The 24,923-nt window shown below is 40.8% G+C and overlaps 1 protein-coding gene across 3 annotated transcripts in view; it reads right to left on the bottom strand.

Annotated features, from left to right (window-relative positions):
* TENM4 (teneurin transmembrane protein 4) overlaps positions 1-24,923 on the bottom strand; it is a gene marked incomplete at both ends in the record, with an annotated part of 341,202 nt that overhangs the window by 144,889 nt on the left and 171,390 nt on the right. For all 3 annotated transcript variants that reach the window (XM_082278669.1, XM_082278668.1, XM_082278667.1), the window contains 2 exons: positions 4,617-4,718; positions 22,798-23,008. In XM_082278669.1, coding sequence (XP_082134795.1) covers positions 4,617-4,718; positions 22,798-23,008 — 313 coding nt within the window. The remainder of the gene's footprint in view (positions 1-4,616; positions 4,719-22,797; positions 23,009-24,923) is intronic.

A 24,923-nucleotide genomic window follows, 5' to 3' on the forward strand; every position in this document is an offset into this window, starting at 1 on the left:
AGGCTGCACAGGGAAGTGACTCATTCACCACTCCTGGTGGAATTTAAGATGTGTGGATGTGCCATATGGGGACAGGGCTTAGTGGTGGATTTGGTAGTGCTGGGTTAAGACCTGAACTTAATGAAAAGAGTTTTAGAGGTCTCTTCCAACCTTAACAATTCTACGGTTCTAATGGAATGTCCAGCCCCCATTTTTGGTTATCACCTCTGCTGCACTCAATTAATCACCAGCCACAATGCAGAATTGGCCTCTACTGTTTCCAAATTCCCTGGAATAAAAGCTGTGTAAATCTGTCCTCTGATATTTGTATCAGTATAAAGGATTTATAAAGGATTTTTAATTGTCCTTGTTTCCAGCAAAGTCAGCTGACTCTCAAGGCCACCCAGACACAGGATTTCTTCCTTGTGATAAAGGGAAGAAGACGAAGATGACAAGCTCAAGCTGTGGCACGATGGATCCCAGAATTAAGCATTTCTAGAGCTAAATTTGGAAACTGCCAAGCAGAGTGGGATGGGATGAACTGAAGGATACAGAACAGGTTCCCCAAGGAAGCAGAGGGCATCAAGGACCAGACCTCAGCCTCCATGACCACAGCTTTTGCAATCACTGCTCTCCAGCTCCTTTCAGATGATGCCTTCTCCTTATTCAATTCTCCACACCAGCCATATTATGCTCCTTTTGTCCTCTGCTCTGATTTTTCCAAGGAAGATGCTGATTTCAATCCCTCAGAAGCAATAGCCTTTCCCTCTTCACTCTACCTTAAAACTTCTTGCTTAAGTCCTGTTCTCTTTCATTTCATTTTGCTGAAACTCAGCAGCAAGGACGTATATTCAATACTGACTGCTCTTGTTCGCTGTTGCACATCAGCCTTAGGTGAGAGCAGCTGGCCCTCTCATCAGCCCCTTGGAAAGGCAATTTATGAACAATTTTAGGCAGGACAAATGTGAAATGAATATTCCATTCTGCTGCCTAATTCAACTACATTAGGCATGTGATGAATCCTCTTTTGCTTTGTTCCTGACTTAGATTATGTATGGGAAGGGGTATTAACATGGTTGAGGAAAGCTTTCCTCCCCTTCTCTTCCCATCTTTTCAGAAAGTAATCTCACAAAGCTCATCATGAGTTGTTTCCAGGCGTCCTTATAGTCAAGTCAGTTTGAGTGTTACAGAACTACAGCAGCCTCAGTGAAACACAAAACATTGCCACCTCTGACTGTTAAGCCAGTTTGATATGTAGTGAACTACACTTGCCTGACCAAGATAAAAGAGGTTTAGAAAAGAAAGGAATTTGGCAACTGTTATTCCTAAGGAGCTCTCTGTTCACTTTAAAGGAAACACACTGCAGTGGTGCATTGCAAGTGCATCATTTGCAAGATGGTATCTACCTATAAAATATGAGACATAAATTGTTTAAAATACACTGTGTTGTGTACATGGTTCACAGCACACTCACTCTGTAATTTCACTTTTCAGCAAAACTGATGGAATTTTCTGCCCCTCCCATCTCAAATTTCAATACTCAGTAATGGACATTGCTCTTTCAAGGCACTGGCAGGAGACAGTCTGCAGTTCTTCTCGACAGGAAGAAAGAATAACTGCTTTTAACCAGGGAGAGGTTGCTGTGAAGACTTACATGTGTCCTGACAAGACAGCTGATCACTCAGTAATAGATCAGATAAATTACTGGCCATCTGCAATGAGACTGACACTCTACAGAACCTTCTGTGGAGAACACCTTCAGCATCACCTGGAAAGCACTGCTGCAAATGTCAAGACAATGGCAAGAACAAGACCTCCTCTGTAGCATACAATAATGCATAAAGACAAAAGAGGTTTCTGAATTTTTTCCCCTGTTACTTGTGCAACTCTTTTCCATACATAAAGATACATAATTATTATTTGATCATTCAGATTCCAACCATGTCTATGATGATAAAATTATAGTAGTTCTCTAGTGTGGTATGATAGCAACAACCCAAATGCATACTCTGTTTTTTGCAAAGTTGAACATCAGAGAGTAAGATCATTTGTTTGTTTACTTTATACAGAACTTGAAAACACCGCCTCCCGTGTCCAAGACAACCTTCAAAAAGCCTATGAAATACATCTCTGGCAACTTGCTCTCATTTATTTTGCTTAAAATAATTGGTTAATAATACATTAATAATTAACCATTGCTAAAAAGAGAAAGGCTTTCTGCTCCAGAGTTTCCCATTAATTTGGTGAATTACAAGGCTGAATTGAAACAAAGGAACACTCAGGAAATCCATGACCTAGAATTCTTCATGTGGGCAGGAACCTGCTTATTTAAGGATTACTGCTCCATACAGGGACCGTGAATGGCTGCAGATGGATACTGTGACAGCCTTACACATGCCGCCCTTTGAGGGATTTGTAGGTCAAAAGAAGAATCTTGGATGCCCCTGAAAACCAACAGGAAGTCAATGCTGGGATCCTTGGATCTCATGTTCATGGCAACATGATCTATTTAACACACCCAGTGAATGGAAATGCATACACAAATATAATTTTGGCATGCCAGGTATTATTCTGTCTTCCTAAAGGCAGGGTGCAGCCTGTGATCTGAACCCAGATGATTCTGAACGAAAAGACAGAGTTGAATAAAAGGTGTTCATAGCAGCTAGAGCACGTGCTCCGGTGAAATGGGAGGGACTCACACGGCTCCACTGAAAAGCCTGAGAAAGTCAGGATATAGCTCCTCTGAAAGTGGATTCAGAACAAGAGTTTAAGTATTCTGACTCGGTGAAGAAAGTTGTTCTTCTCCACAGACTCTCCAGGGAGCCTTGGGGGAAACAAGCCCTGAACTTCTGCCCCTACTGAAAGTTAGGAGGTGTGAGTTGGAATATGCTGTGGGACATGGAAAAAACTCCTTTTGTCTCCAGCTCCAGGGATTTGAAAAGGAGCTTGGAAATGCAAACCAAGTGTAAGGAAATGCAAACCAAGTGTAACCTGAGTCAGCAAGAAGTTTGACATAACAGCTCTCAGGGATGCAGCCTGCACATCCATTTTACTGGGCTGTGAACTCTGAAACCCCGCCGGGCTCAGCCCGCCCGCTCTGCCTCGGCAGGGCGCTCCCGCCTGCCCCGGGGGTGCGCGGCTCCTTATCTCTGTCTCCTGGCTCGCTGCTGGGATGTGACCCAGCTCAGCTGCAAGCGGAGAGGGCCGGGGTTGGACAGAGTTTAGCTCTCTCTTGGGAAGGCGCCAGCCTGCTTTCCAAAGCAGCGATGAGCTGGGGTGAAGGCCTGACCTGTAGCCTGACTGAAGCTCCTTGGGTGGGCACTAGCGTTTTATGCTACCTCTCTCCCCAGATTTATAAATCTGGACTTAGTTTGTTGGACTGTTTGAGCCAAAAAAGGCCTTGAAAAGGTTGATGCAGTGTCCTGTCATTTCCCACATGCAAGGTTTTGATATCTTGGTTTGAAATGTGTTCTTACTAAAAGTATTTCAGTTTGTTTTTTAAATGTTTAAATAACCTAAAAAATTCAGGCCAAAGAAAACCCTTTCAAAGCCATTTATTAAAAATACTTATCACTTGAGAAGAAAAATGTATTATACTGTTTACTGGGGTAAGTCTCCTCGCCAGTCCTCCCAGTGATTTTACTTTTGGCCAGAGTAAGCAGTTGCCATTACTCCACTCCTAGCCTTACTCCAACCCTGCCCTATTCCCCACACCCAGGCTGAGGCAGACTTGCAAGGTACTTTTTGTATAATCAGTGTCTTAAAAGAAAGTATCATTATAGTGTCATGCCACGCTGTGATAAAAGTGCTCTGCTAAACAAACCGTAATGCCACATTCCTAAGTGATGTTTTCTAAAGCCACTTCCAGAGAGAAAATTTCCAACGTGACATTTTGCCTGTTCACAAGCAGCCCAAGGAGTTGTGTTGCTGCTAAGGGCACAGGAGTCATGATTAGTATAGAATCATAGCATCATTAAGGTTGGAAAAGCCCTCCAAGATCATCGAGTCCAACTCTAAGCCCAGCAATGCCAGCCCACCACTAAACCATGTCGCTAAATGCCACACCTACACTCCCAGAGATGGTGATTCCACCACTTCCTTGGGCAGCTTGGCAAACCCTTTGCTGAAAAAATTTTTCCCAGTATCCAATCTAAACCTCCCCTGGCACAACTGGAGGATGTTTCCTCTTGTCCTGTCGCTTATTACTTGGGAGAAGAGACCGATCCCCACATGGCTACACCCTCCTTTCAGGTGGTTGCAGAGACCAGTAAGATCTCCCCTGAGCCTCCTTTTCTCCAGGGTAAACACCCGTGGATCCCTGAGCTGCTGAGTGAAATTTTAGCAAATTTGTAGCCAACAAATTCACAGATCAACTTGTTTCCATTCTACTGCAGAATCCCCACGCTGGGTGATGAGTACTTTGTAAAAGGCACCATCATGAGTATAAGTTATATATATCTTATATATTTATATATATATATATATATATATATATACACATAGATATATATACACACATCTTATATATATCTTATATATATCTTATATATATACACTTATATCATGAGTCTAACTATAAGAAGAAATATGTTAACTGAAGGGGAGAGGGGAACAGTTAATCAAGCACAAATTCCTACCTCTGCCACAGTCAGGGCCCAGAAAGCCAAGGAAGCAATGGCAAGTCCCAGACACGCAGTCTCCATTCCCGTAGCAATTACTGGGACAGTTATCCACTGATTCTGGAAAACAAAAGAGAATTCAGAAACTTCTTTAGGCAAGAAAACACCTCAGAGTTTAGAAGGGCTCTAGATGGGTGGGACAGATGAAACTTCAAAGCGGTTGCTGTGCCCAGGGTGAAAGCTTTAGTGTGAGCTCCACTAAACCATGCTCATCCATTTACACCAATGGATGGTCCCACTGCAAATCCTGTGATTAAAAATGAGCAGCTCAGCACCCACCACACTGCGTGGGCATCCTCTCGGTACCTGAAAACTTCCAAATGTCTTTTCTTCCTGCATATTTTTACGACCATTTTTCCTCTTTAAATTTATTGTAGAAATGCAATAGCCCCCATTCTCACGCCAGAACATGCACTTTTGGTCCAGTTTTGTGACTTAAGATTAAGTGACCTTGGGGCATTTACTTGTGCCAAACAGAGCTGAGCGATGATAGATATGTTCCCCTATACACGTACTGAACAAAGACCCTTGGTTCATCCCATCTGCCTGTTCAAGGACTACTTCTAACCAAATTTCTTCTTATTTGCTCTGCAATATTATATTGAACTTAATACATTATATAATATATAATTTATGTATTTAACAGCTCAGAGTGCTGGGGCTAATATTCTATTTGATGGAACAGGAACGTGTCCATTTCGCATTTTCTTCTGTTTCTAGTTATCATCTTAAATTCTCTGACTTTGGCAAAAACACCAGCTATTCATTTCTCAGGGAAAGTTAACAGGTAAGCAAAATGTTATCTAGCACTTCTCTTTTGAGAAGAGTTCAGAATATTGGGGCAAAACCACGTCTTTCATAAAAGAACACAAGCTGGTAAACACGTCAAAAAGAGAATGAAAATAATCTTATTTTCTTACACTAAACTGTGAATGAAGACTGAGTAAATGTGAGTGGGGCTTTGAAAGATGTTGTAATAAATACCATGGTTCATTCTACACTGCTATTTCATATTTTCCCTGAGGGAGATGTATATCAGATGAAATCTGGATTCGGATACACAGAAGGGGTGCTGGTGGTAGACATGGAGTGGGGTGAAAATCTCAGCCCTCTGAATAATGGCTGCATTTTCACAGACGTACTCCACGAGACCTTGTGGTAGCAAAGGTATCTGTAAACTCTCATCAGTGCAATTGAAGACAACCAGCAGCAGAGATGTGCAGATTTGTTTCTAATCACAAATGAAAGGAAGTCTGTTTCTGGATGGGTGATCTCCAAAGAGCAGAGGTTTCTGAAGGACATTTTAAAGGACGTGGGGTAATTTAATCATTCATAAAGGACAACAGCAATTTTAAATAACAAAACCAGTTTAAAGCATTTATGTTTTAAGTCCTGGCTTTGGACATCTCATAATCAGACAGCTCCATGCAGCAAGGAAAGAACAAGGAAGTGCTGTGAGTTTTCTAACACTCAATAGTTAAGCAGATATTCACTTGATGGTGTATGGAAATGCAGTCACAGCATGTAGTCAACCCTTTAGGCTTGAGCTGCCATCTTTATTCCAATCAGAGAGCATCCATGCTTCCTCGAATAAAGAAATAACGACTCAGGCCTTGTGCATTTATACTGATATTTAGGAATACCATCTCTCACTTCATAGCAGGTATAAACATAAATCTATCCTGTAAGTGAAAAGTTAGTAGTAGGCCATGTGCACACAATCTTCAGAACTTTGTCATGGGTTAATGTCACTGCTGGAAACAAAAATGAATTCACTTTATGCCTGTTTTTCTCTACGCCTTTTTTACAATACTTACATTTTTCTTTTCTTCAAGAAATGTATGCAGAAATTTAGGAAGAAGAAGTTATTTATGCACATACTTACACACATGAAGAACATACGGAGTATGAGTACTGTGAAACAAGATAAGGAGAGGGGTAAGGAGATTTAACAGCTCCTGTTGCTGAAAGGGTCAGTCCTTTTCCTTTAATCTTCTCATCCTAAGAACAGCTCTAAGCTCCCTCTTCTTGTGCTGGTTCTGGCACTTGTCAGATCCTTCAATGAGGTGGTTAAGCTCAAAAGGTGGCAAAAAAATGAATGCAGCAGAAAAAAACTAGAGTATTTTTTTTTTCTGCTGCCTGAAAACTGGGAAGAGAAGGGCCATGCTACTCAGCATCAGTGCAGTTGTCCCATGACACCTCACAACCCCGCTGCCATGCTGGGTCAGGGGCTGCCAGCTGGAGCAACACTGCATAGATGTAACACATGTGTGACCTTTGAAGTCAAGGGGAATACCTATGTCAGGGCTTGATGCAGGACAGACCCCCAGTGTTATGACAATACCTTTAGAATACTAAAAACTGTTTTTAAAAGCTTTTTCCCAAGTTTTTGCTTTAATGGACTAAACTGAGATCTTGAAAAGGAGTAAACAGCCACATTGCTTTCTTGGTATATTTATGAAATACAATAATTCAGCAAAACAGTAAAAAAACCCCACGGAAATATCTAGAAAGTGTCTAAAAAGTAACATATCAAGCACAGCAACTGTTCCAAAGTGTGCCAATGCACCACATCAGCTAAATGGTAATCTTTGTTACTGGAAACAGTATTTTGCAGTTATAGTGTGTTCAGCTGGTGTGTCTATGATCCTAGGACAAGACAGGCAAAACTCTGTACACCAATTCAATGTCCACTGCAGGTTAAACTGAATTACTCTGTCCACAATAATGAGTATGTACAAAGGGATTTAGAAGTTCAGAGTGACCTCAATAATGGAGCATACCTGTGCTTAGGTAACCAATCTGACCAGAATCTCTGGGGGAATCCATGTAAGAACCTTTACTGTGGTGGTGCATCCTTTCTTCCTCTGACTAGTTCAGCACAGACACCTGTAACTGGTCAGATCCCTGCTGACAGTGACTGACACTGACGTATTAAAGAAAAAGAAAAATTTACATCTATTTTCTGGTTCATATACAGATCTGGCATTTTTCTTTGTAAAACTGCAGTGATATGGACATATACCACTTCATCTATCACTACCTCTTCAAGCTTTGATTTCCCAGACACTTCTTTGCAAGTGTGGCCAAACTGTTTCATACCATACAGTGGCTAACTCAAAAGGAATTAAAAAACAGGTGGATGACTTCCTCACTAAGACACCTCAGTAGCTCTTGCTTGTGGCCTGAATACCCTACACTATTAATAATAGAGTAGGCCCTCAAAAATTCTTTAATCCTATTTCATTGCTTTCTCTTATGTACCCTGTTGTTCTAATATTGCCCAAAGTAACATTTTTAAAGTATTCTCATTTCACACTACCTCTGTTTGCCCGGGAATAACCTGCCTGATACAGATGAGATGAAGTGAAAAGGAACTCTACTCCCCCTGTGACTTGTGCCACTTGCTGTTTTTTAGCAGTTAAGGATGCAAACTTTCCTGGTGATTCAGGGCAATTAAGGTCTTCACACACTTCCAAAAGTTCTTCGCTACTGAGAATCAATTCTGAAAAGCGATGAAGGTTCATGCAGGGCATCTTTGTCTCAAAGCCACTCCCAAACAACTCCAAAGTATTTCCATAAAGGAAGTGTTAAATGAACGCACCTTTTCCCCTCAGGAACTCCAGAGCTAATGAGCACAAACAAGGCTGAGACTGAGGCTTGTGAGCAGCAAGTCTGCAAGCTGTGTGTGCAACACTGTGCATGCTCCTATTTACATTCTTAGGCAGAATCACAAACTGGAATTTCTTTGTACTTTGAAGATTGCAGGCATTAGCAAGTTACACTCCTCATAAAAACCTCTATTTCCATCCTAGCACTGAATTTTGTTTCAGTGGTTACAGACTGCCAGTTGGGCACCTGAGTCAGTTTTCTGGCCCTTCTGGCATGTACACATGCACACACATCCACACATACTGCTCTAACACCTACACTACACACTAAACAGGAGGAGGCGGGTGACTTGGCATCAGAAATTAGGGAGTCGTGATGGGAGAACCCTAGGAAGAATGAAGAATCAAACAGACATTTTCAGAAGCTAGGGCTTAGTCAAATTATTATCATATGGGGCTTAGATGATAGAGAAGACACACCTTTAACATTCAGGAAGTCCCTAAGTCAGTGGCACAAAGCAGCTGTCTCTCTTTTGAGTATGCTCACAGTCAGCACTGCTACAGAGGTGACAAGCTATCAGCCAATAACTAAAAACAGGCACTGCTGTTACGGCTGGCTTCTAGTCTCCATTATACAGCTTATTCTGGAAGCTGTTCACATAATTAGAAGAATATTTTCCAATAGATACAAATTCCATATGGTGTTTTATGAATAGTACCATGGGAACTGCTTTAGAGAATCATGACAATGTTTTTGTTTTGTTTTATTTAATTGTTCAAGTTCACTGTGAGACCATGAACAATTCTTTTTTAGAAAGAGATATATATGTTCTCTGTTTCCAGTCTGATTCCCACAGTTTTCTTCTGGCTTCCAAATCCCCGAAGAGATCTGACTGACACCAGCTGGTAAGGGCAGAGATTAACAACTGGAGGGCCAGCCAGTGGATGATGCATGATGCCTTCACCTGGTTTTGCTATCGTGTCCAAAGAGAGCACTGAAAACACAGTTTCCATGCCACCTTTCAACCACCAATGGTAGCAGGAGTGAACCTTCTGAAAGCAAACAACTCACACCAGGGGCAGACTGGCAAAACTTGAGGTGGTGGAGTTTCCAAGACGGAATGCACAAGTTTGCCTACAGAATTAAGTGTCCTGCCAGCTTCACAATCTAATTAGCAACTGAAAGAAACAAGTCTATTTATGGAATTGCAGAATCACTGGATGGTTTGGGTTGGAAGGCACCTTAAAGACCACTAGGTTCCAATCCCCCTGCCATGAGCAAAGACACCTTCCACTAGACCAGGTTTCTCCACATCCTATCCAAACTGGCCTTGAACACCTCCAGGGATGGGTTAGCCAGTTTCTCTGGGCAACCTGTTCCAGTGCCTCATTACCCACACAGTGAGGAATTTCTTCCTAATATCTAATCTAAACCTGCCCACTTGTCAGTTTAAAGCCATTCCTCCTTGTCCTATCACCCCATGCCCTTTTAAAAAGTCCCTCTCCAGCTGTCTCGTAGTCCCTTTAAGTACTAGAAGGTGCTCTAAGGGTTCCTTGGAGCCTTCTCTTCTCCAGGCTGAGTAACTTCAACTCCCTCAGCCGGCCTCCATAGGAGAAGTGCTCCAGCCCTCTGAGCATCTTTGCACCTCTCCATTATTTCCTCAGTAAATATTGTAAACCTCCAGATCTCCTCTGAGACAAAGTCTAAATGACATAATGAGACACTTGGTCTTCAGATCCACACTGTCTCATTTTGGAGAATGGTATAGAAATGCTCTGCCTGACAGAGCAGGTACTCCCTACCCTAGGACAGCCTAACTCAGCCAGGAAAAGGAGGATGTACAAAACTGTTTCTGGATTCATAAAAATAAGAAATGGAAAACCTTCATTAAGTGCGAAAGCCTAGGCTTCTCCAAGAGCAGGACTCTTCTTCTGAAGTACTCTTTAAGGTCCTTCCTGCTCATGAGCTTTAATTATCAAAGCAAAGAAAGAAACAAAAAAAATTTCCTAAGTATCCTCAGCAGCTGTAATTCAACATATTGCACAAAACAACATTGATTTGCAACTTTTGCCATTTATTTCAGGGGGTGTTTTTCAGCACAAGTAAACTCACAGCTGGTAGAATTTGAGGGAAAGTTGGCTGAAACCTTTATCCCATTGCTAGTTTTCCCACTGTAATCACCCTTTACTCTGAGAGAAGCCATAAACTGGCATGATCCAGCCCACACCCACAGTAAGATTTCACACTACACTATCTTGCATTTAAGGATATTACTGAGTTCAATATGAAATTGCTAATTGTTACCATTCCCATTTTTTTTTAGGTTGTTAATCTGAGGCATGGACAAATACAGCACAGCTTTGCTTCATATTATAAACTGACTCATGTGACAGCGACAAAGCTCCCAGGCTAATGGTCTGCTCAGGGGACCACTTTGCTGCTGACAAAACGCCCCATGAAAGCCAGTTCTACTGTGGTGAACTCTATAAAGATCTGTCAGCCTGGCTCACAATTACCAACATGAATTACCTTTATCCAGATGCAACACAATAAACATATTAAGAAGGTAGACAAATTGCTACACTCTTGATGGACTTCTTTTTTATACACTCACCATGTTTGCTGGTCAGCAGTACAGCTACTTCAACAGTATTTCCACCTTATTTATTTACTATGCAACATTCAACTTAATAGCTTGTTTCCCTATCTTTGGGCCAGAGGCCAAGGCAGATGTTTGCCTGACACCAAATCCTATTAGAGGCTGCAGTAACACAATTGTGTGTTAAAGATAAATATTTTACAGCCTGCACTTGCCACCAAGCATCATCATTCCCTAGACATTTAGAGGCAACTACCTATTGGCAAAGAAAAAGTAGTTATCTAGCTGGCAACTGAAGGCAGTACCTTTCTGAGAGTTAATAAGCACCAGGACTGCTTTCTAAGAACTGATTAAATGCCATTCAGTGTGGTGTGGCTGTATCAATTCAAATGCAACTGTTTCATTTGATAACCTCAAAAAGTTGCTCTGGAGACGGCAGTGTTTGGTGTCAGAAACCTGCAGGAATAGCACTGCAGTAGGACAATTAGACCTTAATGAATCAATGCTAATCTCCATTCTGGAATGAAGGTTCAAGGAATATAAAAAATTTGTATCAATGAGAATATTCTGTATTAGAAATTAGATGCAAAGAAAAGAGCAGGCTTTTTTTAAGTATCCTGTCTGGCCCCTTCAGCTAGCAGTCTACTCCACTGCTACATAAGAAATGGCCTCAAAATCTTTTGTTCTGTGCTGGTGAGAAGATATATGTAGCTGCTCAGCCTAAAATAAATTGCCACAGCTACTCATCTACCAGCCCAGAAAGATATTGCATACATACTAATTGGTACAATAAAAGGTTTTACCCTTTCCTTATAAATGTTGACTCTCTCTATACAAAGATGCATTAATTCAAAAATAGCAAGTAAATTAAAAGGAGGTAAACCAAATAATTAGAGTAGAATTGTTTACTGTATCAAATAAATACATATATTTATTGTCACACAGAAATATACTGTTCCTAACTGTCCACTGACCTATTTTCTGCCTAGTTATGTTCTCCTGGCTAAAGAAAATGTTTTGCTGGGAGGGAGGAAGGGCACAGGGAGCAAGGCAGCAAGCAGGTAGATTCCATGGTTCATATCTGACCTTGAAATCCTCTGTCAGCCACATCAGTGCCAGAGAGCCATGACGAGTGCCCAGTACAGAACAGTGAATTACACTGCCTGGGAGAGTGAAGGGACACCACATTATTTCACCTTACTCTTTGCTGCTGTGCTAGACCAACCTTAACAAGCCACATACTCTTTTTCCTGGATCTGCTTGTCCAGGATAAAACTGACACCTACAAGCTCACTGCAATAACATCTCTCTTTCACAAAAATGCTCCTTGTCACTGCCTCGACTACGTTAGCAATAATTTTAATAGGAAGTCAGGCAGTATAACATGAAAGGCAAAGAGGATTCTGAAGCTCTGTGAACACATTTAATTTACTTCCCAGCTGCAGAGCTTGCAGTCTTGTTTATTTTTCAAAGGAATGATGCTACCCAATTGAATTTCACTGCAGGAGAGCTTGGATTCTAAGCCTGGAGAACTGTCACCTGCCCTTGTAATTGTGATAACAATGCCAAGGCAGACGTGGAGGTGAGAGGGGATAAAACAGGTTTCAGATGTCTTCAAGCATCAGATTTGACAGTATGAGCCAAACAAAAAAGGCAAAAAAAGTAAGGAGGAAGAAAATGCCCTGGAAACAAAGGAAATGTGGAAATGCTAGGTCTAGTATTTTCTTGCTCCTCCTCTTCCTTCCCCAGACGAAGCTTTAAAGGACTGATTCCTTCTTACAGTACATCGTCACCTGCTGAGATTTCAATTTTTCTGCTTCATTTGTGTTTTATACAGCTTTTATACTTCTAGCTCAAGTAATCCACACCTGGCAGCCTGGGATGTGGAAGTCTTGACAGCATCATGGAAACTCAGTCATTATTTTTGAGTGCTCTTTCACAGCTTCCTCTTCTGTAGGGCACCTAGTGTGATGCTGATACTGCTAATGCCACTTGATGTTGTGCCAGATTTTGATTTTTTTTTCTTTTTCCTAAGGCTGGGAGGTCTGTTTTAATTAAGTACCCACGCATATAACCCTGTTTTGCTCTCACATCCCAGTGGAACTCTAATCTTCACATGCAGGTATAAGGATGCTAAATTAGGAAAAGGGCAACAGGCAGACAGTCCTTTAAACAACTCTTTAAATCGCTCCTGACTCTGGAAAGTGAGAGAGAAGGACAGTAACCACAATATTGAACTGCTTGTTATTCTCCCTCCTCTTTTTCTGTAAGAATGTTTAAAAAAAGCAATTTGCAAGGGCTGATACATGCCCATCTCCATCAGGGTACCGACAACAAACACCCGCCTCTGCCATCAGTGACTCTATAGGCTGGAGCATTTTACAAGGTGATGGTGAAGCACAGAAGGTTTGGTGCTCAGAGGCAGTTGGGTTGCTTCTTGAAGTCAAAAGCCACTGATTTTGCCAAATTTCACAGTACATCATGTGAGCACATTTTCCCTTGAGCTGTCTGTACTTCTGCTTTTAGGCCTGGCTTGAGACGTCTATCCAGGTACTCAAACGGCTCTCACCACAATCACATCAGTCTTTCTCACACTATTTCAAGCACATTTGGCTTTATGCCCAGCTGGAAATACTAAAAAATCAGCTTTTTTCTGTCCTATTTTTGAACTTCTGTTCTACAGAAAGAGGGACCAAATGGGAATAGTTTGGGGAGTAAATAAAGAAGAGAACAAGCCTGATCATTTCAGAAACCTTTGCCACATTTGGTCTGAATTTGGGTTGCCCTTTGAGAGAGAGCTTTATCTCCCTGATTCATTCCTTTCTCTTACCGCTTCCTTATTAAGAAGAAATCTTTCCAGTGCAGAATGCTTTATAATCTGAAGCTCTCAGATGGTTGAAAGCATAAAGTGTAATGGGATTTCAAAAGCACTTGGGCACTGGTCTATGCATATGATCATTTAACTTGATGGTAAAATCTCCCTTGACTTCACCAACTTTTAGGAGAACCTGCTAATGTATTTCTGCTGTTCATAGGGCTAAACAGGGAACACTGTTTTCTTTCCTTATAATGTGAGCAATGCTAAAAGCATGAAAGGGTCTTGAAACACAGTTCTTAAGGAATCATACACTGACCACCTGAAAACACCCCTCTGTTCCAAATCACTTGAAATGTGATCACAGGTTGGAAGTTAGCTGGGAAAAAAAAATCACTGGATGATTTTAAACAAAGAGTAGCTGGTGGACTGGAGCTTTCTTCTTTTTCCTTCTACAATGCAGCTTCCAAGCATAGTAAGACTTTAATCCATACTTGTAACATAACTATGACATGGCTGTGGAAATCTAGAAAGATACATTGTGAACAGTTATTTTCTTCCTAGATTCCCTTTTTTGCAGTTGGAATATTTTTAAAACTGAATTGCACTCCAGTAGATGAAACTCTCATATCCCCTATTTGCCCAGGGGATTGCAAAGAATTTTTTTTTGTTCCTTCCCACTCTCATAAATTGTTACAAACTAATACAGGAAACAACAATTATTCAGCCTTCAGGGTTCAACTTCTGGAGCTGCACTAGCAAGAGGGAAGTTACTTCACGTTCAGTACATTACAATTTCTGCTGTCATAGCTCAGGGCAAGGCTAAAGCTAGCCTTGAGTTTCATTTTAAATGATGTTTTAAGTTGGTGTATTACAGGGGGAAAAAGCAAACCATTCTTGCATACACACCTAGAGAACTACAAATGTAATCTCATTTGGTCAAACAAGGGCCATGAAACCTTGGCAATGTTATAATTTTGGGTACATAAAAAAAAAAAAATTCATTTTGCACCAAGTCCTTAGCTAATATATCCAGCCTGATACTCAAGGATGTACTGGCTGGAATGACTGCTATCTGAGGTTCAGTTAGGTAAGTGCCTGTTGCTAGGGACATGCTCTCAAGCAGGATGCCTGGTCTCCAGCCACTGCTACAGAAGAGCCTGAGTCCCCTCCAGGTTCTATGTGAGCCTTGACCCCTGTAGAGATGCCCCCAGTTCCCTGGGGAATCTCAGGTGCCACCAAAGTCCTGTGCTCAGGCAGCTCCATTGAACTCTTGGTGGTCTTCTGTCAGGGCCAAATAAAAAGCAGAACATATGGCTCCCTTCCTGCCTCTTGCAGACTTGCTGCACAAACGGGGTCAAACCTTGTTCCTTCTCAGAGGCTCTGGCAAGCTGTCTAGAAATCAGTTTAAGATAATCTATGAAACTTTTTCTGAGACTGCTGTAGCACTCAACAAAAGAAAACAGTCACACATCTAATACACAGACCAGCTGTTATCATTTAAAAAGTCAACATATACCAGGAGTGACCATACGGACCAATGTCCTCATCTGCTCAGCCCCTGTGCAAAATGAAGATTGGTCCAGTGACTCTTGGGGGGCTGATGTTGTTGGCTTCTGTTCTTTTGTGGTCTTGCATGCAAGTATGTACATGTTAATACAGCCTTTGGAAAACTGAGGCTTTAAAGCTTCTGTTGTTCTAGTACAGAAAGAGTTCTCCTTTTGTTTGCCAAAGCAGACGAGTAACTCCCACAACCTCATTTCTGTGCTGTAGCAGGGGAGCATTCATGGAAAGAAAAGTGTGCACAAAGCTGCTCTAGCAGCTCGGTAATACAACACAGGAATAAAACAAGCTGTGCTTACATTAGCCTGCAGTCTGGGCTGCGTGGAAAGAGCTATATACAAAAGTGTAAAAACGAAAACCATATGCACCGTTTTACACATTTCTCCAGAACCCCTCAGACAGCACTTACATGCCATGTTATTAAGGCAGAATTCTGCTGTTCTGAAACAAAGTGAACAGAAAAACACAGGAGCAGACATGAAAGAAAGAAGGAAAGAAAGAAGGAAAGAAAGCAAGCAAGCAAGAAAGAAAAAAGGAAGAAAAGAAAGAGAGAAAAGAAATAAAGAAAAGAAAAAAAAAAGAAAGGCTTTAATTTGGTATTAAATAATGACCCTAAAACTAAAGCAATTATCTCAATCAATAAACTTTTTGTACAAGCTCTGTCAGATCAAGAGAACTTGCCTGCCCGAACACAGCACACGGACATGCAAGTTCAATGCTACCAGTCCATGTAAGTACAGATGTAGGCAAAGCTTTTCAAAAAGACAAATCTACCTTCGTTTTTCTACCACTTTAAAGCATGATTAAAACCAGACAAAATCTGGAGCATTAAAGACATTCAGACGTCTAACTTCTACTGAGATGAATACTTACTGGCATTCAAGCAGTCTTTAGAAGCATGGCCTAATTTCTTTTATACAACAATATAAATGAAAGTATTTGTCCATTTTTCTATTTTTCCCACCCAAATAATCACTTGTTATCATAAAACCTATTGAAAGAGGAGTGTACATATAGAAATCAAAATAAAAAAGAAAAAGTTCAAATCTAACATTAAATAAATTATTGCATCTCTGCTTTAAAACTAAGCTAGCTTTACATATTTTAATGTTCTATTGCTAGCTTTTATTCATAGATCATCAAGGAAGAGATACACTCAGTACAGAAAGAGCAGCCATGGAATTTTTCACAGCAAAGCATCTGACCTTTACAGGCCTCTTATTATTTAATTATCTTTGAGATGTGTCCCTAATTTCCTCTTTATTAGAAATGCCTTACGTCTTCAATAGAAAAATCCTGAAATAATAATTTTGCCTGCCATTATGGCTTGGGAAGCAGGGTTATTATCTAAGAATTGTTTCAGACACTTGCAGAGAGAAAAAAGGTCATTACAAGTAACATCTAGATTTGAAACAATTGGTCTGACTTCCTGTTTCTTGGAAGTGCTGTAGGTCTAAGCAGCAGCAGGCAGAAAGCTGCAGTTAACATTTAGGGAGCAGCGTACCATAGGATCATGGACAAACATTGCTGACTGAAGCTGAAAGGAATTTAAGAACCAGGAGGAATGTTTGATCTGTTAGGAGTTGTCTGAAAAGGCAGACATGGAGATCAGCTCCAACACTGGAACATGCTCATCCTCTTGGCTCACTTCACTGGGAAATGAGACTGTTCAACAGTTTTGAGGAAGAACGTGGAAAGACTAAGGGAGCACTGATAAAGCTGCTGTTGACTTCCAGGTGTTAGTTTTAAGGGTTGTGTCACTATCCACCCAAAACCATCATCACTGTTTTACCAAGAATAGCAAACAAACTCTGGATATGAGGAGTGCAAATTAATGTGAAAAGTTTCACCTCTGCACAGCCCTCTTTCCATTTCCAGATCCAGGCTCAGCCCATGTTTGCTTTTTATTAAGCCCTATAAAGAGAACAGACTTACACATGGGCTGGATGAAAGTGAAATCTCACCAAGCACACTACTACACCTGCTTGGAGTGGGGAATTCTTGCTGCTCACAAAGCTCAGGCAGAGGGAGTTCACCCCACACTTCTTGTGATACTGTGCCTATCAGACTGGGCTGGATTTGGCTGAGATGGAGAGGGCAATCTCCTGTCTTCTTGCCATCCTTCTGTATGGACTAGCTCAATTCTCACAGAGGACCTCACACTCTGTGGCCAGCTGTACGTTTAGTGGAAGATACTCTGCATAACCTGAACCTGCTCTGAGGATAAGCATTTTCAGTCAAGCAGACCTGTCAACACAATGTCATTCAAGAGATCAAATACACAAGGAAAGAAAAACTTAACACAGCCTGGTAGTGACTCATAAATGCATTTTTTGCTTTCTACATTAATTGAATGACTGTATCTTTTCTAAATACTACCTGAGACCTATGAGCTTTGCCACACTCAGAGAAGCTAGGTAAGAGCTGAAAGCAGGAAACAAAGCATCAAAAAAAAGGGTTGGCAGCAACAAGAGAGTAATCAAAAAAAGCATTGCCCATCTGACAGAGTATCAGATGTCTGCTTGTAGAGGGGTATACAGAGCCAAAGTCAAAAACTATTTGCAGAGCATGCAAAGCTCTGCTGTTATTTTGTACGAGAGAGATCGAAAATCCATCAAAAATTAAATGATTTTTCTTCCTGGCACAGTTCTCATACGTTGCTGTATTTCTTTTTCTGTGCAGAGCAAAAAAAGAGTTGTGAGTGTGGGCAGGAATGGGTTACTAACTAATTATCTGCAGAAGGTTACCACAAGGTGGAAGTCCCCCTCTGACACAGAAGGGCTAAGATGACCACACTCATTCAATAGGGGAGAACTGAGCACTTCCAGGGAGCAGCTGGAGTCTCATTAACAGCTAAGGAGATCTGATTCAGCAAAGTACTTGCTGAACTTTCAGCCTCTTTAGCCTAAGGAGAAGTTCAGAAAAGGGTAGCTGGGACATTGAAACCACTTTTCCTCATTCAGAGTTCTGAAGATCTAATAGTGCATGGAGGACTTTTAACTGAGGCATTAAGGAGCCAAAAGAGAAGTGCAAGCCAGAACAGATCACACCCCATGTTACTCTGCACAGTATCCTGACTCCTCAATATTTACATGAAACCAATTTAGATTTTTCCAGACATTAGCAAAACAAGAATAAATAACATGAATGGTTTTGAGACTCCAAGTGGATCACACTTCTGTATCCTTTCTGAAGTGGAAATTGCTAGAGTTTAAGTTAGCTTACACATAAGCAGCAAAAGCAAGGGAAAGAAATCTGAGCTACTCAGACTCTTCCTTTTCCCTTTGCTAAGAACAAGCTAAACACGAAGGCACTTTCACACAGTGCTAAGGAAGTCATTCTTGTTACCTCTCACGCAAGGATTCCCAGTCCGATGCTTGTCCCTGTGCCCTGCAATTGCTCCTCTGTGACCTCAGTCCTACTGTGAAGTGTTCCTCTGCTGGTATCATTCCTGAGTGTGAACTGCTGTCCCAGGGACTGCATGGGGTGGGCTACATTCTGGGCTATTGCAGGAAGGGCATGTGCCTTTTGTTTTATATTGCCAAGTGCTGTATGTGCTGGCAGCCCCTTATAAATCACACCAGAGCTCCTCTTGCACTTTAGTGGAGGAAACTACTTACAGTAGGTTATTTTTACCTACTGGTAATGGATGGTAGAGGGGGCAGAAGGAATGATCCTTTTCTTAAACTTAAGCATTGTCTCATGCAGAAGATAGGAGTAAGATAAAACCTTGCATCCTATCCTGGGTGTTCTACATGTGTTTCCTGTTGCTTGCTGGGTGACATGCTGGCAAACAGCGATGCTCTCCTCTCACAGACAACTGATTTTGCTCTTCTTTTTGATTTCTCAGTGGCCCTGCACAGCTGAGCCTGCCTGAGCTCAGCAGTAACAGCTGCTGGAAGACACTTTGACTCCATAGACGCTCTTTTCAGGTTCTCAGATGTTTCTTGCTTCTACTGAGCAAACTTTTGGCGAAAATCTCTGTCTGAGATGTGCTGATTCCATCTGATCCCTGAGCCTACTATTTTGCTTCACTTAGACATGATTGCTCTAAATAAATTACCACTATCAGGCTGATAGTAGCAGATTGTAAATCCACAAGGTGCTTCTCAAAGAAGTGTTTCTATTAGGAATTTTGCAAAGTGCCACCAATGTAATTTACAAAAAGGTTAATTTATTTTTGAGAGACCTTGACTGTCCATTCCTTTATAATGTAATGAATTGCAATTCAGAAGAATAGGATATAAAAATACTATTAAAAGCTGAAAACTCTTCCAGAATAATCTTTTTCCCTCCACCTGAATTGTCTGTATTATTCAGAAGTATAAGCTCTGACAGGCAATACAAGGCTGTATTCTCCCCAGGTTTACATTCCGTGCCATGTAACAGGCACACATTTTGACACCCCCTTAACCCTTCAGTGATGATGATTCCACATCGTTTTAGAAAACAGGCCAAGTTGCCATCTCCTGCCCTCAAAATCTGTGCTAATGCTTCTGAGTGGATTTAGTTACAGCTTTATTGCATTCCAAAGCTGTATGATGGACAGCCTCACAATTTATGAAATTAACTGTGTGTTATCAAACTGGGAATACAGATGCTTTCTTCCATTTTTCTCTAGTTTTCACTAGAATAATGGAAGCCAAATCATTCCAGGCCAGCCCTGCACAGTAATTGCAGTTGATAGTGTCATACAGAGCCGGCAATGATTTGCTGGCTCTGAACAGCTCGGTCTGTTGAAACACAGCAGATAAGACTTGGAAAATCAGCACCCTTTCCATCCAACATGTTTATTGCTGAAGTAAAAGCTATGGCCATTTATTTTGGTGAGTCCTCACTCACAGGGGATGTTTGCCTGAAGCAATGACTGCAGTTTGGCTTTATGAACTTATCATTATGATCACCATTATCAATTTTGTGCTTTCTACTACTATCTGTGATTATTAATTAATGCTTCATTCATTTTCCCAGCAGTTCTATCACCCTCACAGCATCTCTGGGGAAATGTCACTTCCCTCAGTTTTACACGGTGAGCAGCTGAAGCATGAGCCTAGGCTGGGGCAGAATTAGCACATCAGTCAGAATTCAGGAGTTCCAGGCTGCTGGTCCTCTTCTCAGATCACTGGATCCTACTTCTTCCTGCACCACAGCTATACTTTTCAAACTCACTCTTACTGTAAGCCCTATGTTGGTGGAATAATAAAGGGAGATTTCTTGCCACAGAAATCAAATTAAATGGCAGCTTGCCTCTGACAGTCAACACAACTCCTTTGAAGGTTCCTCACCCCCCACAGACAGATCTAAGGCTTCCATGACATGTGATTTGATTTATTCTTTTGGTGTTGCAACTTTACACACTGATTCATAAGCACTGTCAGGTTGCTTTATCCTCTTTACTTGGGCAGTGAAAAAAAATAGTAACACTACAGCACCACAGTATTTATACACTTACAATCTAGCAACCATGTCTTGCCAGACTTCATGAATACACTAGAAAGGTTCTTAAGCATTAGTTACACAAAACACCTGACTGTTTGTTTTGTTTTTTTTTTAACAAGCTGTTGAAATCTAGATTGAGAAGAAAGGTACCGACTTGTTAAGGCTATTACAATGTTTTTATGGCACTTATACAAATGCTGCACTTTTCTGGACAAATTCTAGCCAAGAAGCCACATTTTCCTACCTAAAAATTTTACTTAAGTCTGTTTCAAAACGCACAACTTGTCCTTTAACAGGTTTTTTTACACGACAGCTCTGTGTTGATATACAGCTGCCAGTGGATAAAGTGATTCCCACTTGTGTAGTAAAAGAAAACTTCCTTGTTTCTGAATCACAGAAACACAGAACGATTCAAGGTCAGCAGGGGATATATTGAATGTATCATGGGCTCCATATCGTGGAATGCTCTGCCTATCATGCAGTCATGAAGGTACAGCAGAGCACAAAAAAAACCAGGATTGCCTTGAAGACAGTCTGACATGCTTCTCACCCACACCATTTCTTTGCATTTCAAAGGCAAATTAAGAATGCTTTTTATTTTCTTTCTTCTTGTTTTTCCCTGTATTAGTGCAATGAGGCCAAGAGAAAAGTCTGGCTAGAACACTTAAGCATCACTTTGAAAACAAGAACAAGTAGTGACAGTGCTCTAAATGTGTTTTCTGCTGTTAGAGCCTTACTGACTTTTTTTCCTGTGATGGGAAATTTTGGACTGAAGACATTCTCAGCCAAGGAAAAAAAGCTGCCTTCAGAAGAATATCTTAAGCTTCTGTGGTTATTGTAAGCAAAAAATCAAATTACTAAAGTAAACTAAATGGAAGTAAATCTGCATTCTATAGAGTAAGACTTCAATTTCTTAAGTTAATATACAACTACTTCTAGTGTTGCTCAGCTGCAAACAAGACAGAACATCACATTTCCAGGTTTTGAATTTATTACAGAGTATTACAGCAGTTTCCACTTCTGCATTAGATAAACTTTAGTGCTAAAATGGAATATTGGGATGTTAATGACTTTCCTTTAACAAGACCTAAACTTTTTAATTAACCTGCCAAGACAAATTACAGCCCATAGCTCTTAGGTAACTATTGCAGACAGCTGAGACTCAACACCAACGCCTCTGTTGGGAGAGGGATTAATGGCAGCTTTGGAATGAGTCTGCTTTTTTCTGCAAAAAAAAGAAGTCCATTAAACACTGCGGCTAGAAGAATGCTGAGTGCTAGTTTTATGGAGTAGTCTTTAAATTACAGCCAAATGAATTTAGGTATAGGAACAGTTTCAGCAGGTCAATCAAATTTAAAAATAAGTATTATTGAATCGGGAACAGATTCTGAAGAAGAATACTCAATGGGTTATCAGGCACCCACTGGCAGCATCCTTTCCTCCTTGGACAGCAACAAATCCATGCCTGTGAGCTGAACTGGCAGGGCATTTTACTGCCAGAGAAGTCAGAAGACCTATTTAGTTAATTTGCTCTCCTTAAGCAATCTCAGATTAATTCTGTTAGCAAGGAGAAATAGAGATTCCTGTTGCTGTGGTTGCTACTACCAAGTCTTACAGCGCTCTTTATTGGAGTTTCAACCCCAGTATTCTGCCCGAACTCCAGCTTGAGTGACTTTGATGGTGTTCAATGGCAAGACTGTCTGTCACACAGAATTGAGGCATGGTACTGCTGTCTGTTCTTCAATCATTCCTACACCTCTGCTCCAGAAAGAGAAATAAGCCAATCAAACAAACAAAAAATCAAACAAAACCAACAAAAGCCAATTAAATAAAAGGAAAATCAAAGCAAGAAAATACAGCAAGGATTTTCCAGCTTGTAATCCATGTTTGGCACTGGGCAGAATCTCATTATGGTTATAGTTACTTAAAAGGCCTAAAAAATACTTACTCAACATTTAGGGTCTAATAGTATTCAGCACGTTGCTAAATACAATCCCCTTCAAGCATTCCCTCCAAAACCACATAAAGCCATCGTGCAATTCGAGTATGTGCCTTAATACCTGTCCCCAAGGCATATTTAGGAGTTTAGGAATAATAGAGGAAATCCTTACCAATAGCAGTAGTAAGGAAAGAAACCACTTCCGATTCCTTGCCATCATTGTAGAAGGCTAAATGCCATATTCCTGAATCTAAATACTGGATAAATCCTGTCTCGTGGCTGGCCAAGGGCACAAAAGCTCTGTGCTGCCGCTGTGGTCCTTCCAAGCTTCTTGCCTCCTGTGTCAGCAGACGTCTTCCATCAAGGAGCTCAACAAAGTCAAACTGAAACGTAAAGGGAGCAATGTTTGTGTGTATATCAGGTTTCCTCAAGCTTAGTCTCTGATTCCGGATCTACAAAAGCATCATAAACAGGATTTTCTCTGGTAGCTCAAGTATTTTTCTGGACTAGGTAGTCCAGAAAGTAACAATTTTGGAAATAGCTAGTATATGAATGTATTTTCCTGCAATTATATGAATCGTGAAATCATCTTTGTTTAGAAGGTGACTTGCAGCATATTGGCCCTAGTGAGGTGTTCTCACTCTGTAGAAATATAGGCAGGGAAACATGAGACCATGACTCAACTGCACTGTAAATATGGCACTAAGCAGCTTATTTGTTATCTTCTTTGTGTCTTGGCTAATACAGAAAAAAAGACAGAAAACTATATTTAGCCCGACTGGGTTGTGTGCCAGAATTGCTAGGGGTCACCAAAGGAAAAGTAAGAGATATTTTAAAGTGAACTCTGGTAGAGGTTTTGCAGAAGTATTTTGGTTAGCCAGCAAAGGTTTTATCTTAAAGCAGTAGCAAAAATAGTTAAAAGATCACAGAAAATGAAGATGGAAAAGAGATAAACATACAGAAAAGCCCCATTTAAGGAGTGGCTCTAGGTATTTTCCTCGAAAGGATGCATTTACTTTTTGCAACAGTAACTTCAACTGAACAACTGCTTTGCTTTAATACCAGTATTGCAACTCCTTTTAGTTCCCTATTCAAATAATCTTCCACTGATTTTTGACAATAATTGTGTTTTGTCTGGTATTATATTAATGGCATGAGGCAGATATAAGCCTAGCAGGTATCACAAATATTAAATGAAACTTATCTAATCTGACTTCAGTTATGTGTTTAGGTGAGCAGGACACCTTGCAAGCAGAATCCAGCAACTGAGGCACTATTCAGCTTTTCTATTTCCTGACTTCACTTGGTTTTGCCTCTCTCATCCAGCTGGTCAGACAAGCTTGTGGTTTTTTTCTGGCAGAAAGATGAAAAACAGGCAGAAAGAAACACCACCACTTATTTCTGAACCTGTAAATGTTTCTGCACTGAATGGCTGCTGAGTGTTAGCTGACTGTGGCACCAATATTTGGGCTGCTTATCCCTTTTCACTTTACTGTAGCAAAATTTGGGTGCTTATTATTAAGTTGCCTGGTATGGTCTTCAAAGTCAACCAAGATAAAGACTTGATGAAAGTTCTTTCCTATGTAGGAAAAGTTAAAAAAAGTTAAGCTACTAAGTTAAAAAAAGACGTGCTTATTTCCAACAACATTTTGAGCAATGAGCTATATATGACCTAGCTCGCATATGAAATGGCAGACTTTGCCCCGAGGTTATTTTTATTATGTATTTAAAATTATATCTTTACAGGAAATTAATTTTGAACCTTGGTTTCATTTTTTTTTCTTTCAGTTGTATTTCAGTACACAGATCTCAAATTTGGTGCTGACGTGTCTTTTTGAAAATGTAAAAGCTGCTACACCTGCAAAGGTCATTCCTTTTGGGTGTCTATCCAAATTAGATTAGCTAGACACAGAGTTTGTGTGTTGAAAAAATATGATGTAAACATAAATTATAAAAACATATGATCTAAAATCTAAAAAGACAATGTAAGTAGAAATTCTAAACACATGTAATTAAAAATGTACATTTCTGTTTCATCCTTGTCCTGGGGGGCATCAGGCACAGCATCGCCATCCGGGCAAGGGAGGAGATTGTCCCGCTCTGCTCTGCACTGGGGTGGCCTCACTTCGAGTGCCAGGGGCAGCCTGGGCACCACAAGGTAAGAAAAACATTGAGCTCTTAGAGAGTGTCCAAAGGAGGGCCACGAGGATGGCGAAGGCTCTGGAGGGGAAACCTGATGAGGAGTGGCGGAGGTCACTTGGTCTGTTCAGCTGGGAGAAGACTGAAAGGAGACCTGAC

The sequence above is a fragment of the Coloeus monedula genome, assembly GCF_965178545.1.
Source record: "Coloeus monedula genome assembly, chromosome: 3".
Classification (NCBI taxonomy): Eukaryota; Metazoa; Chordata; class Aves; order Passeriformes; family Corvidae; genus Coloeus; species Coloeus monedula.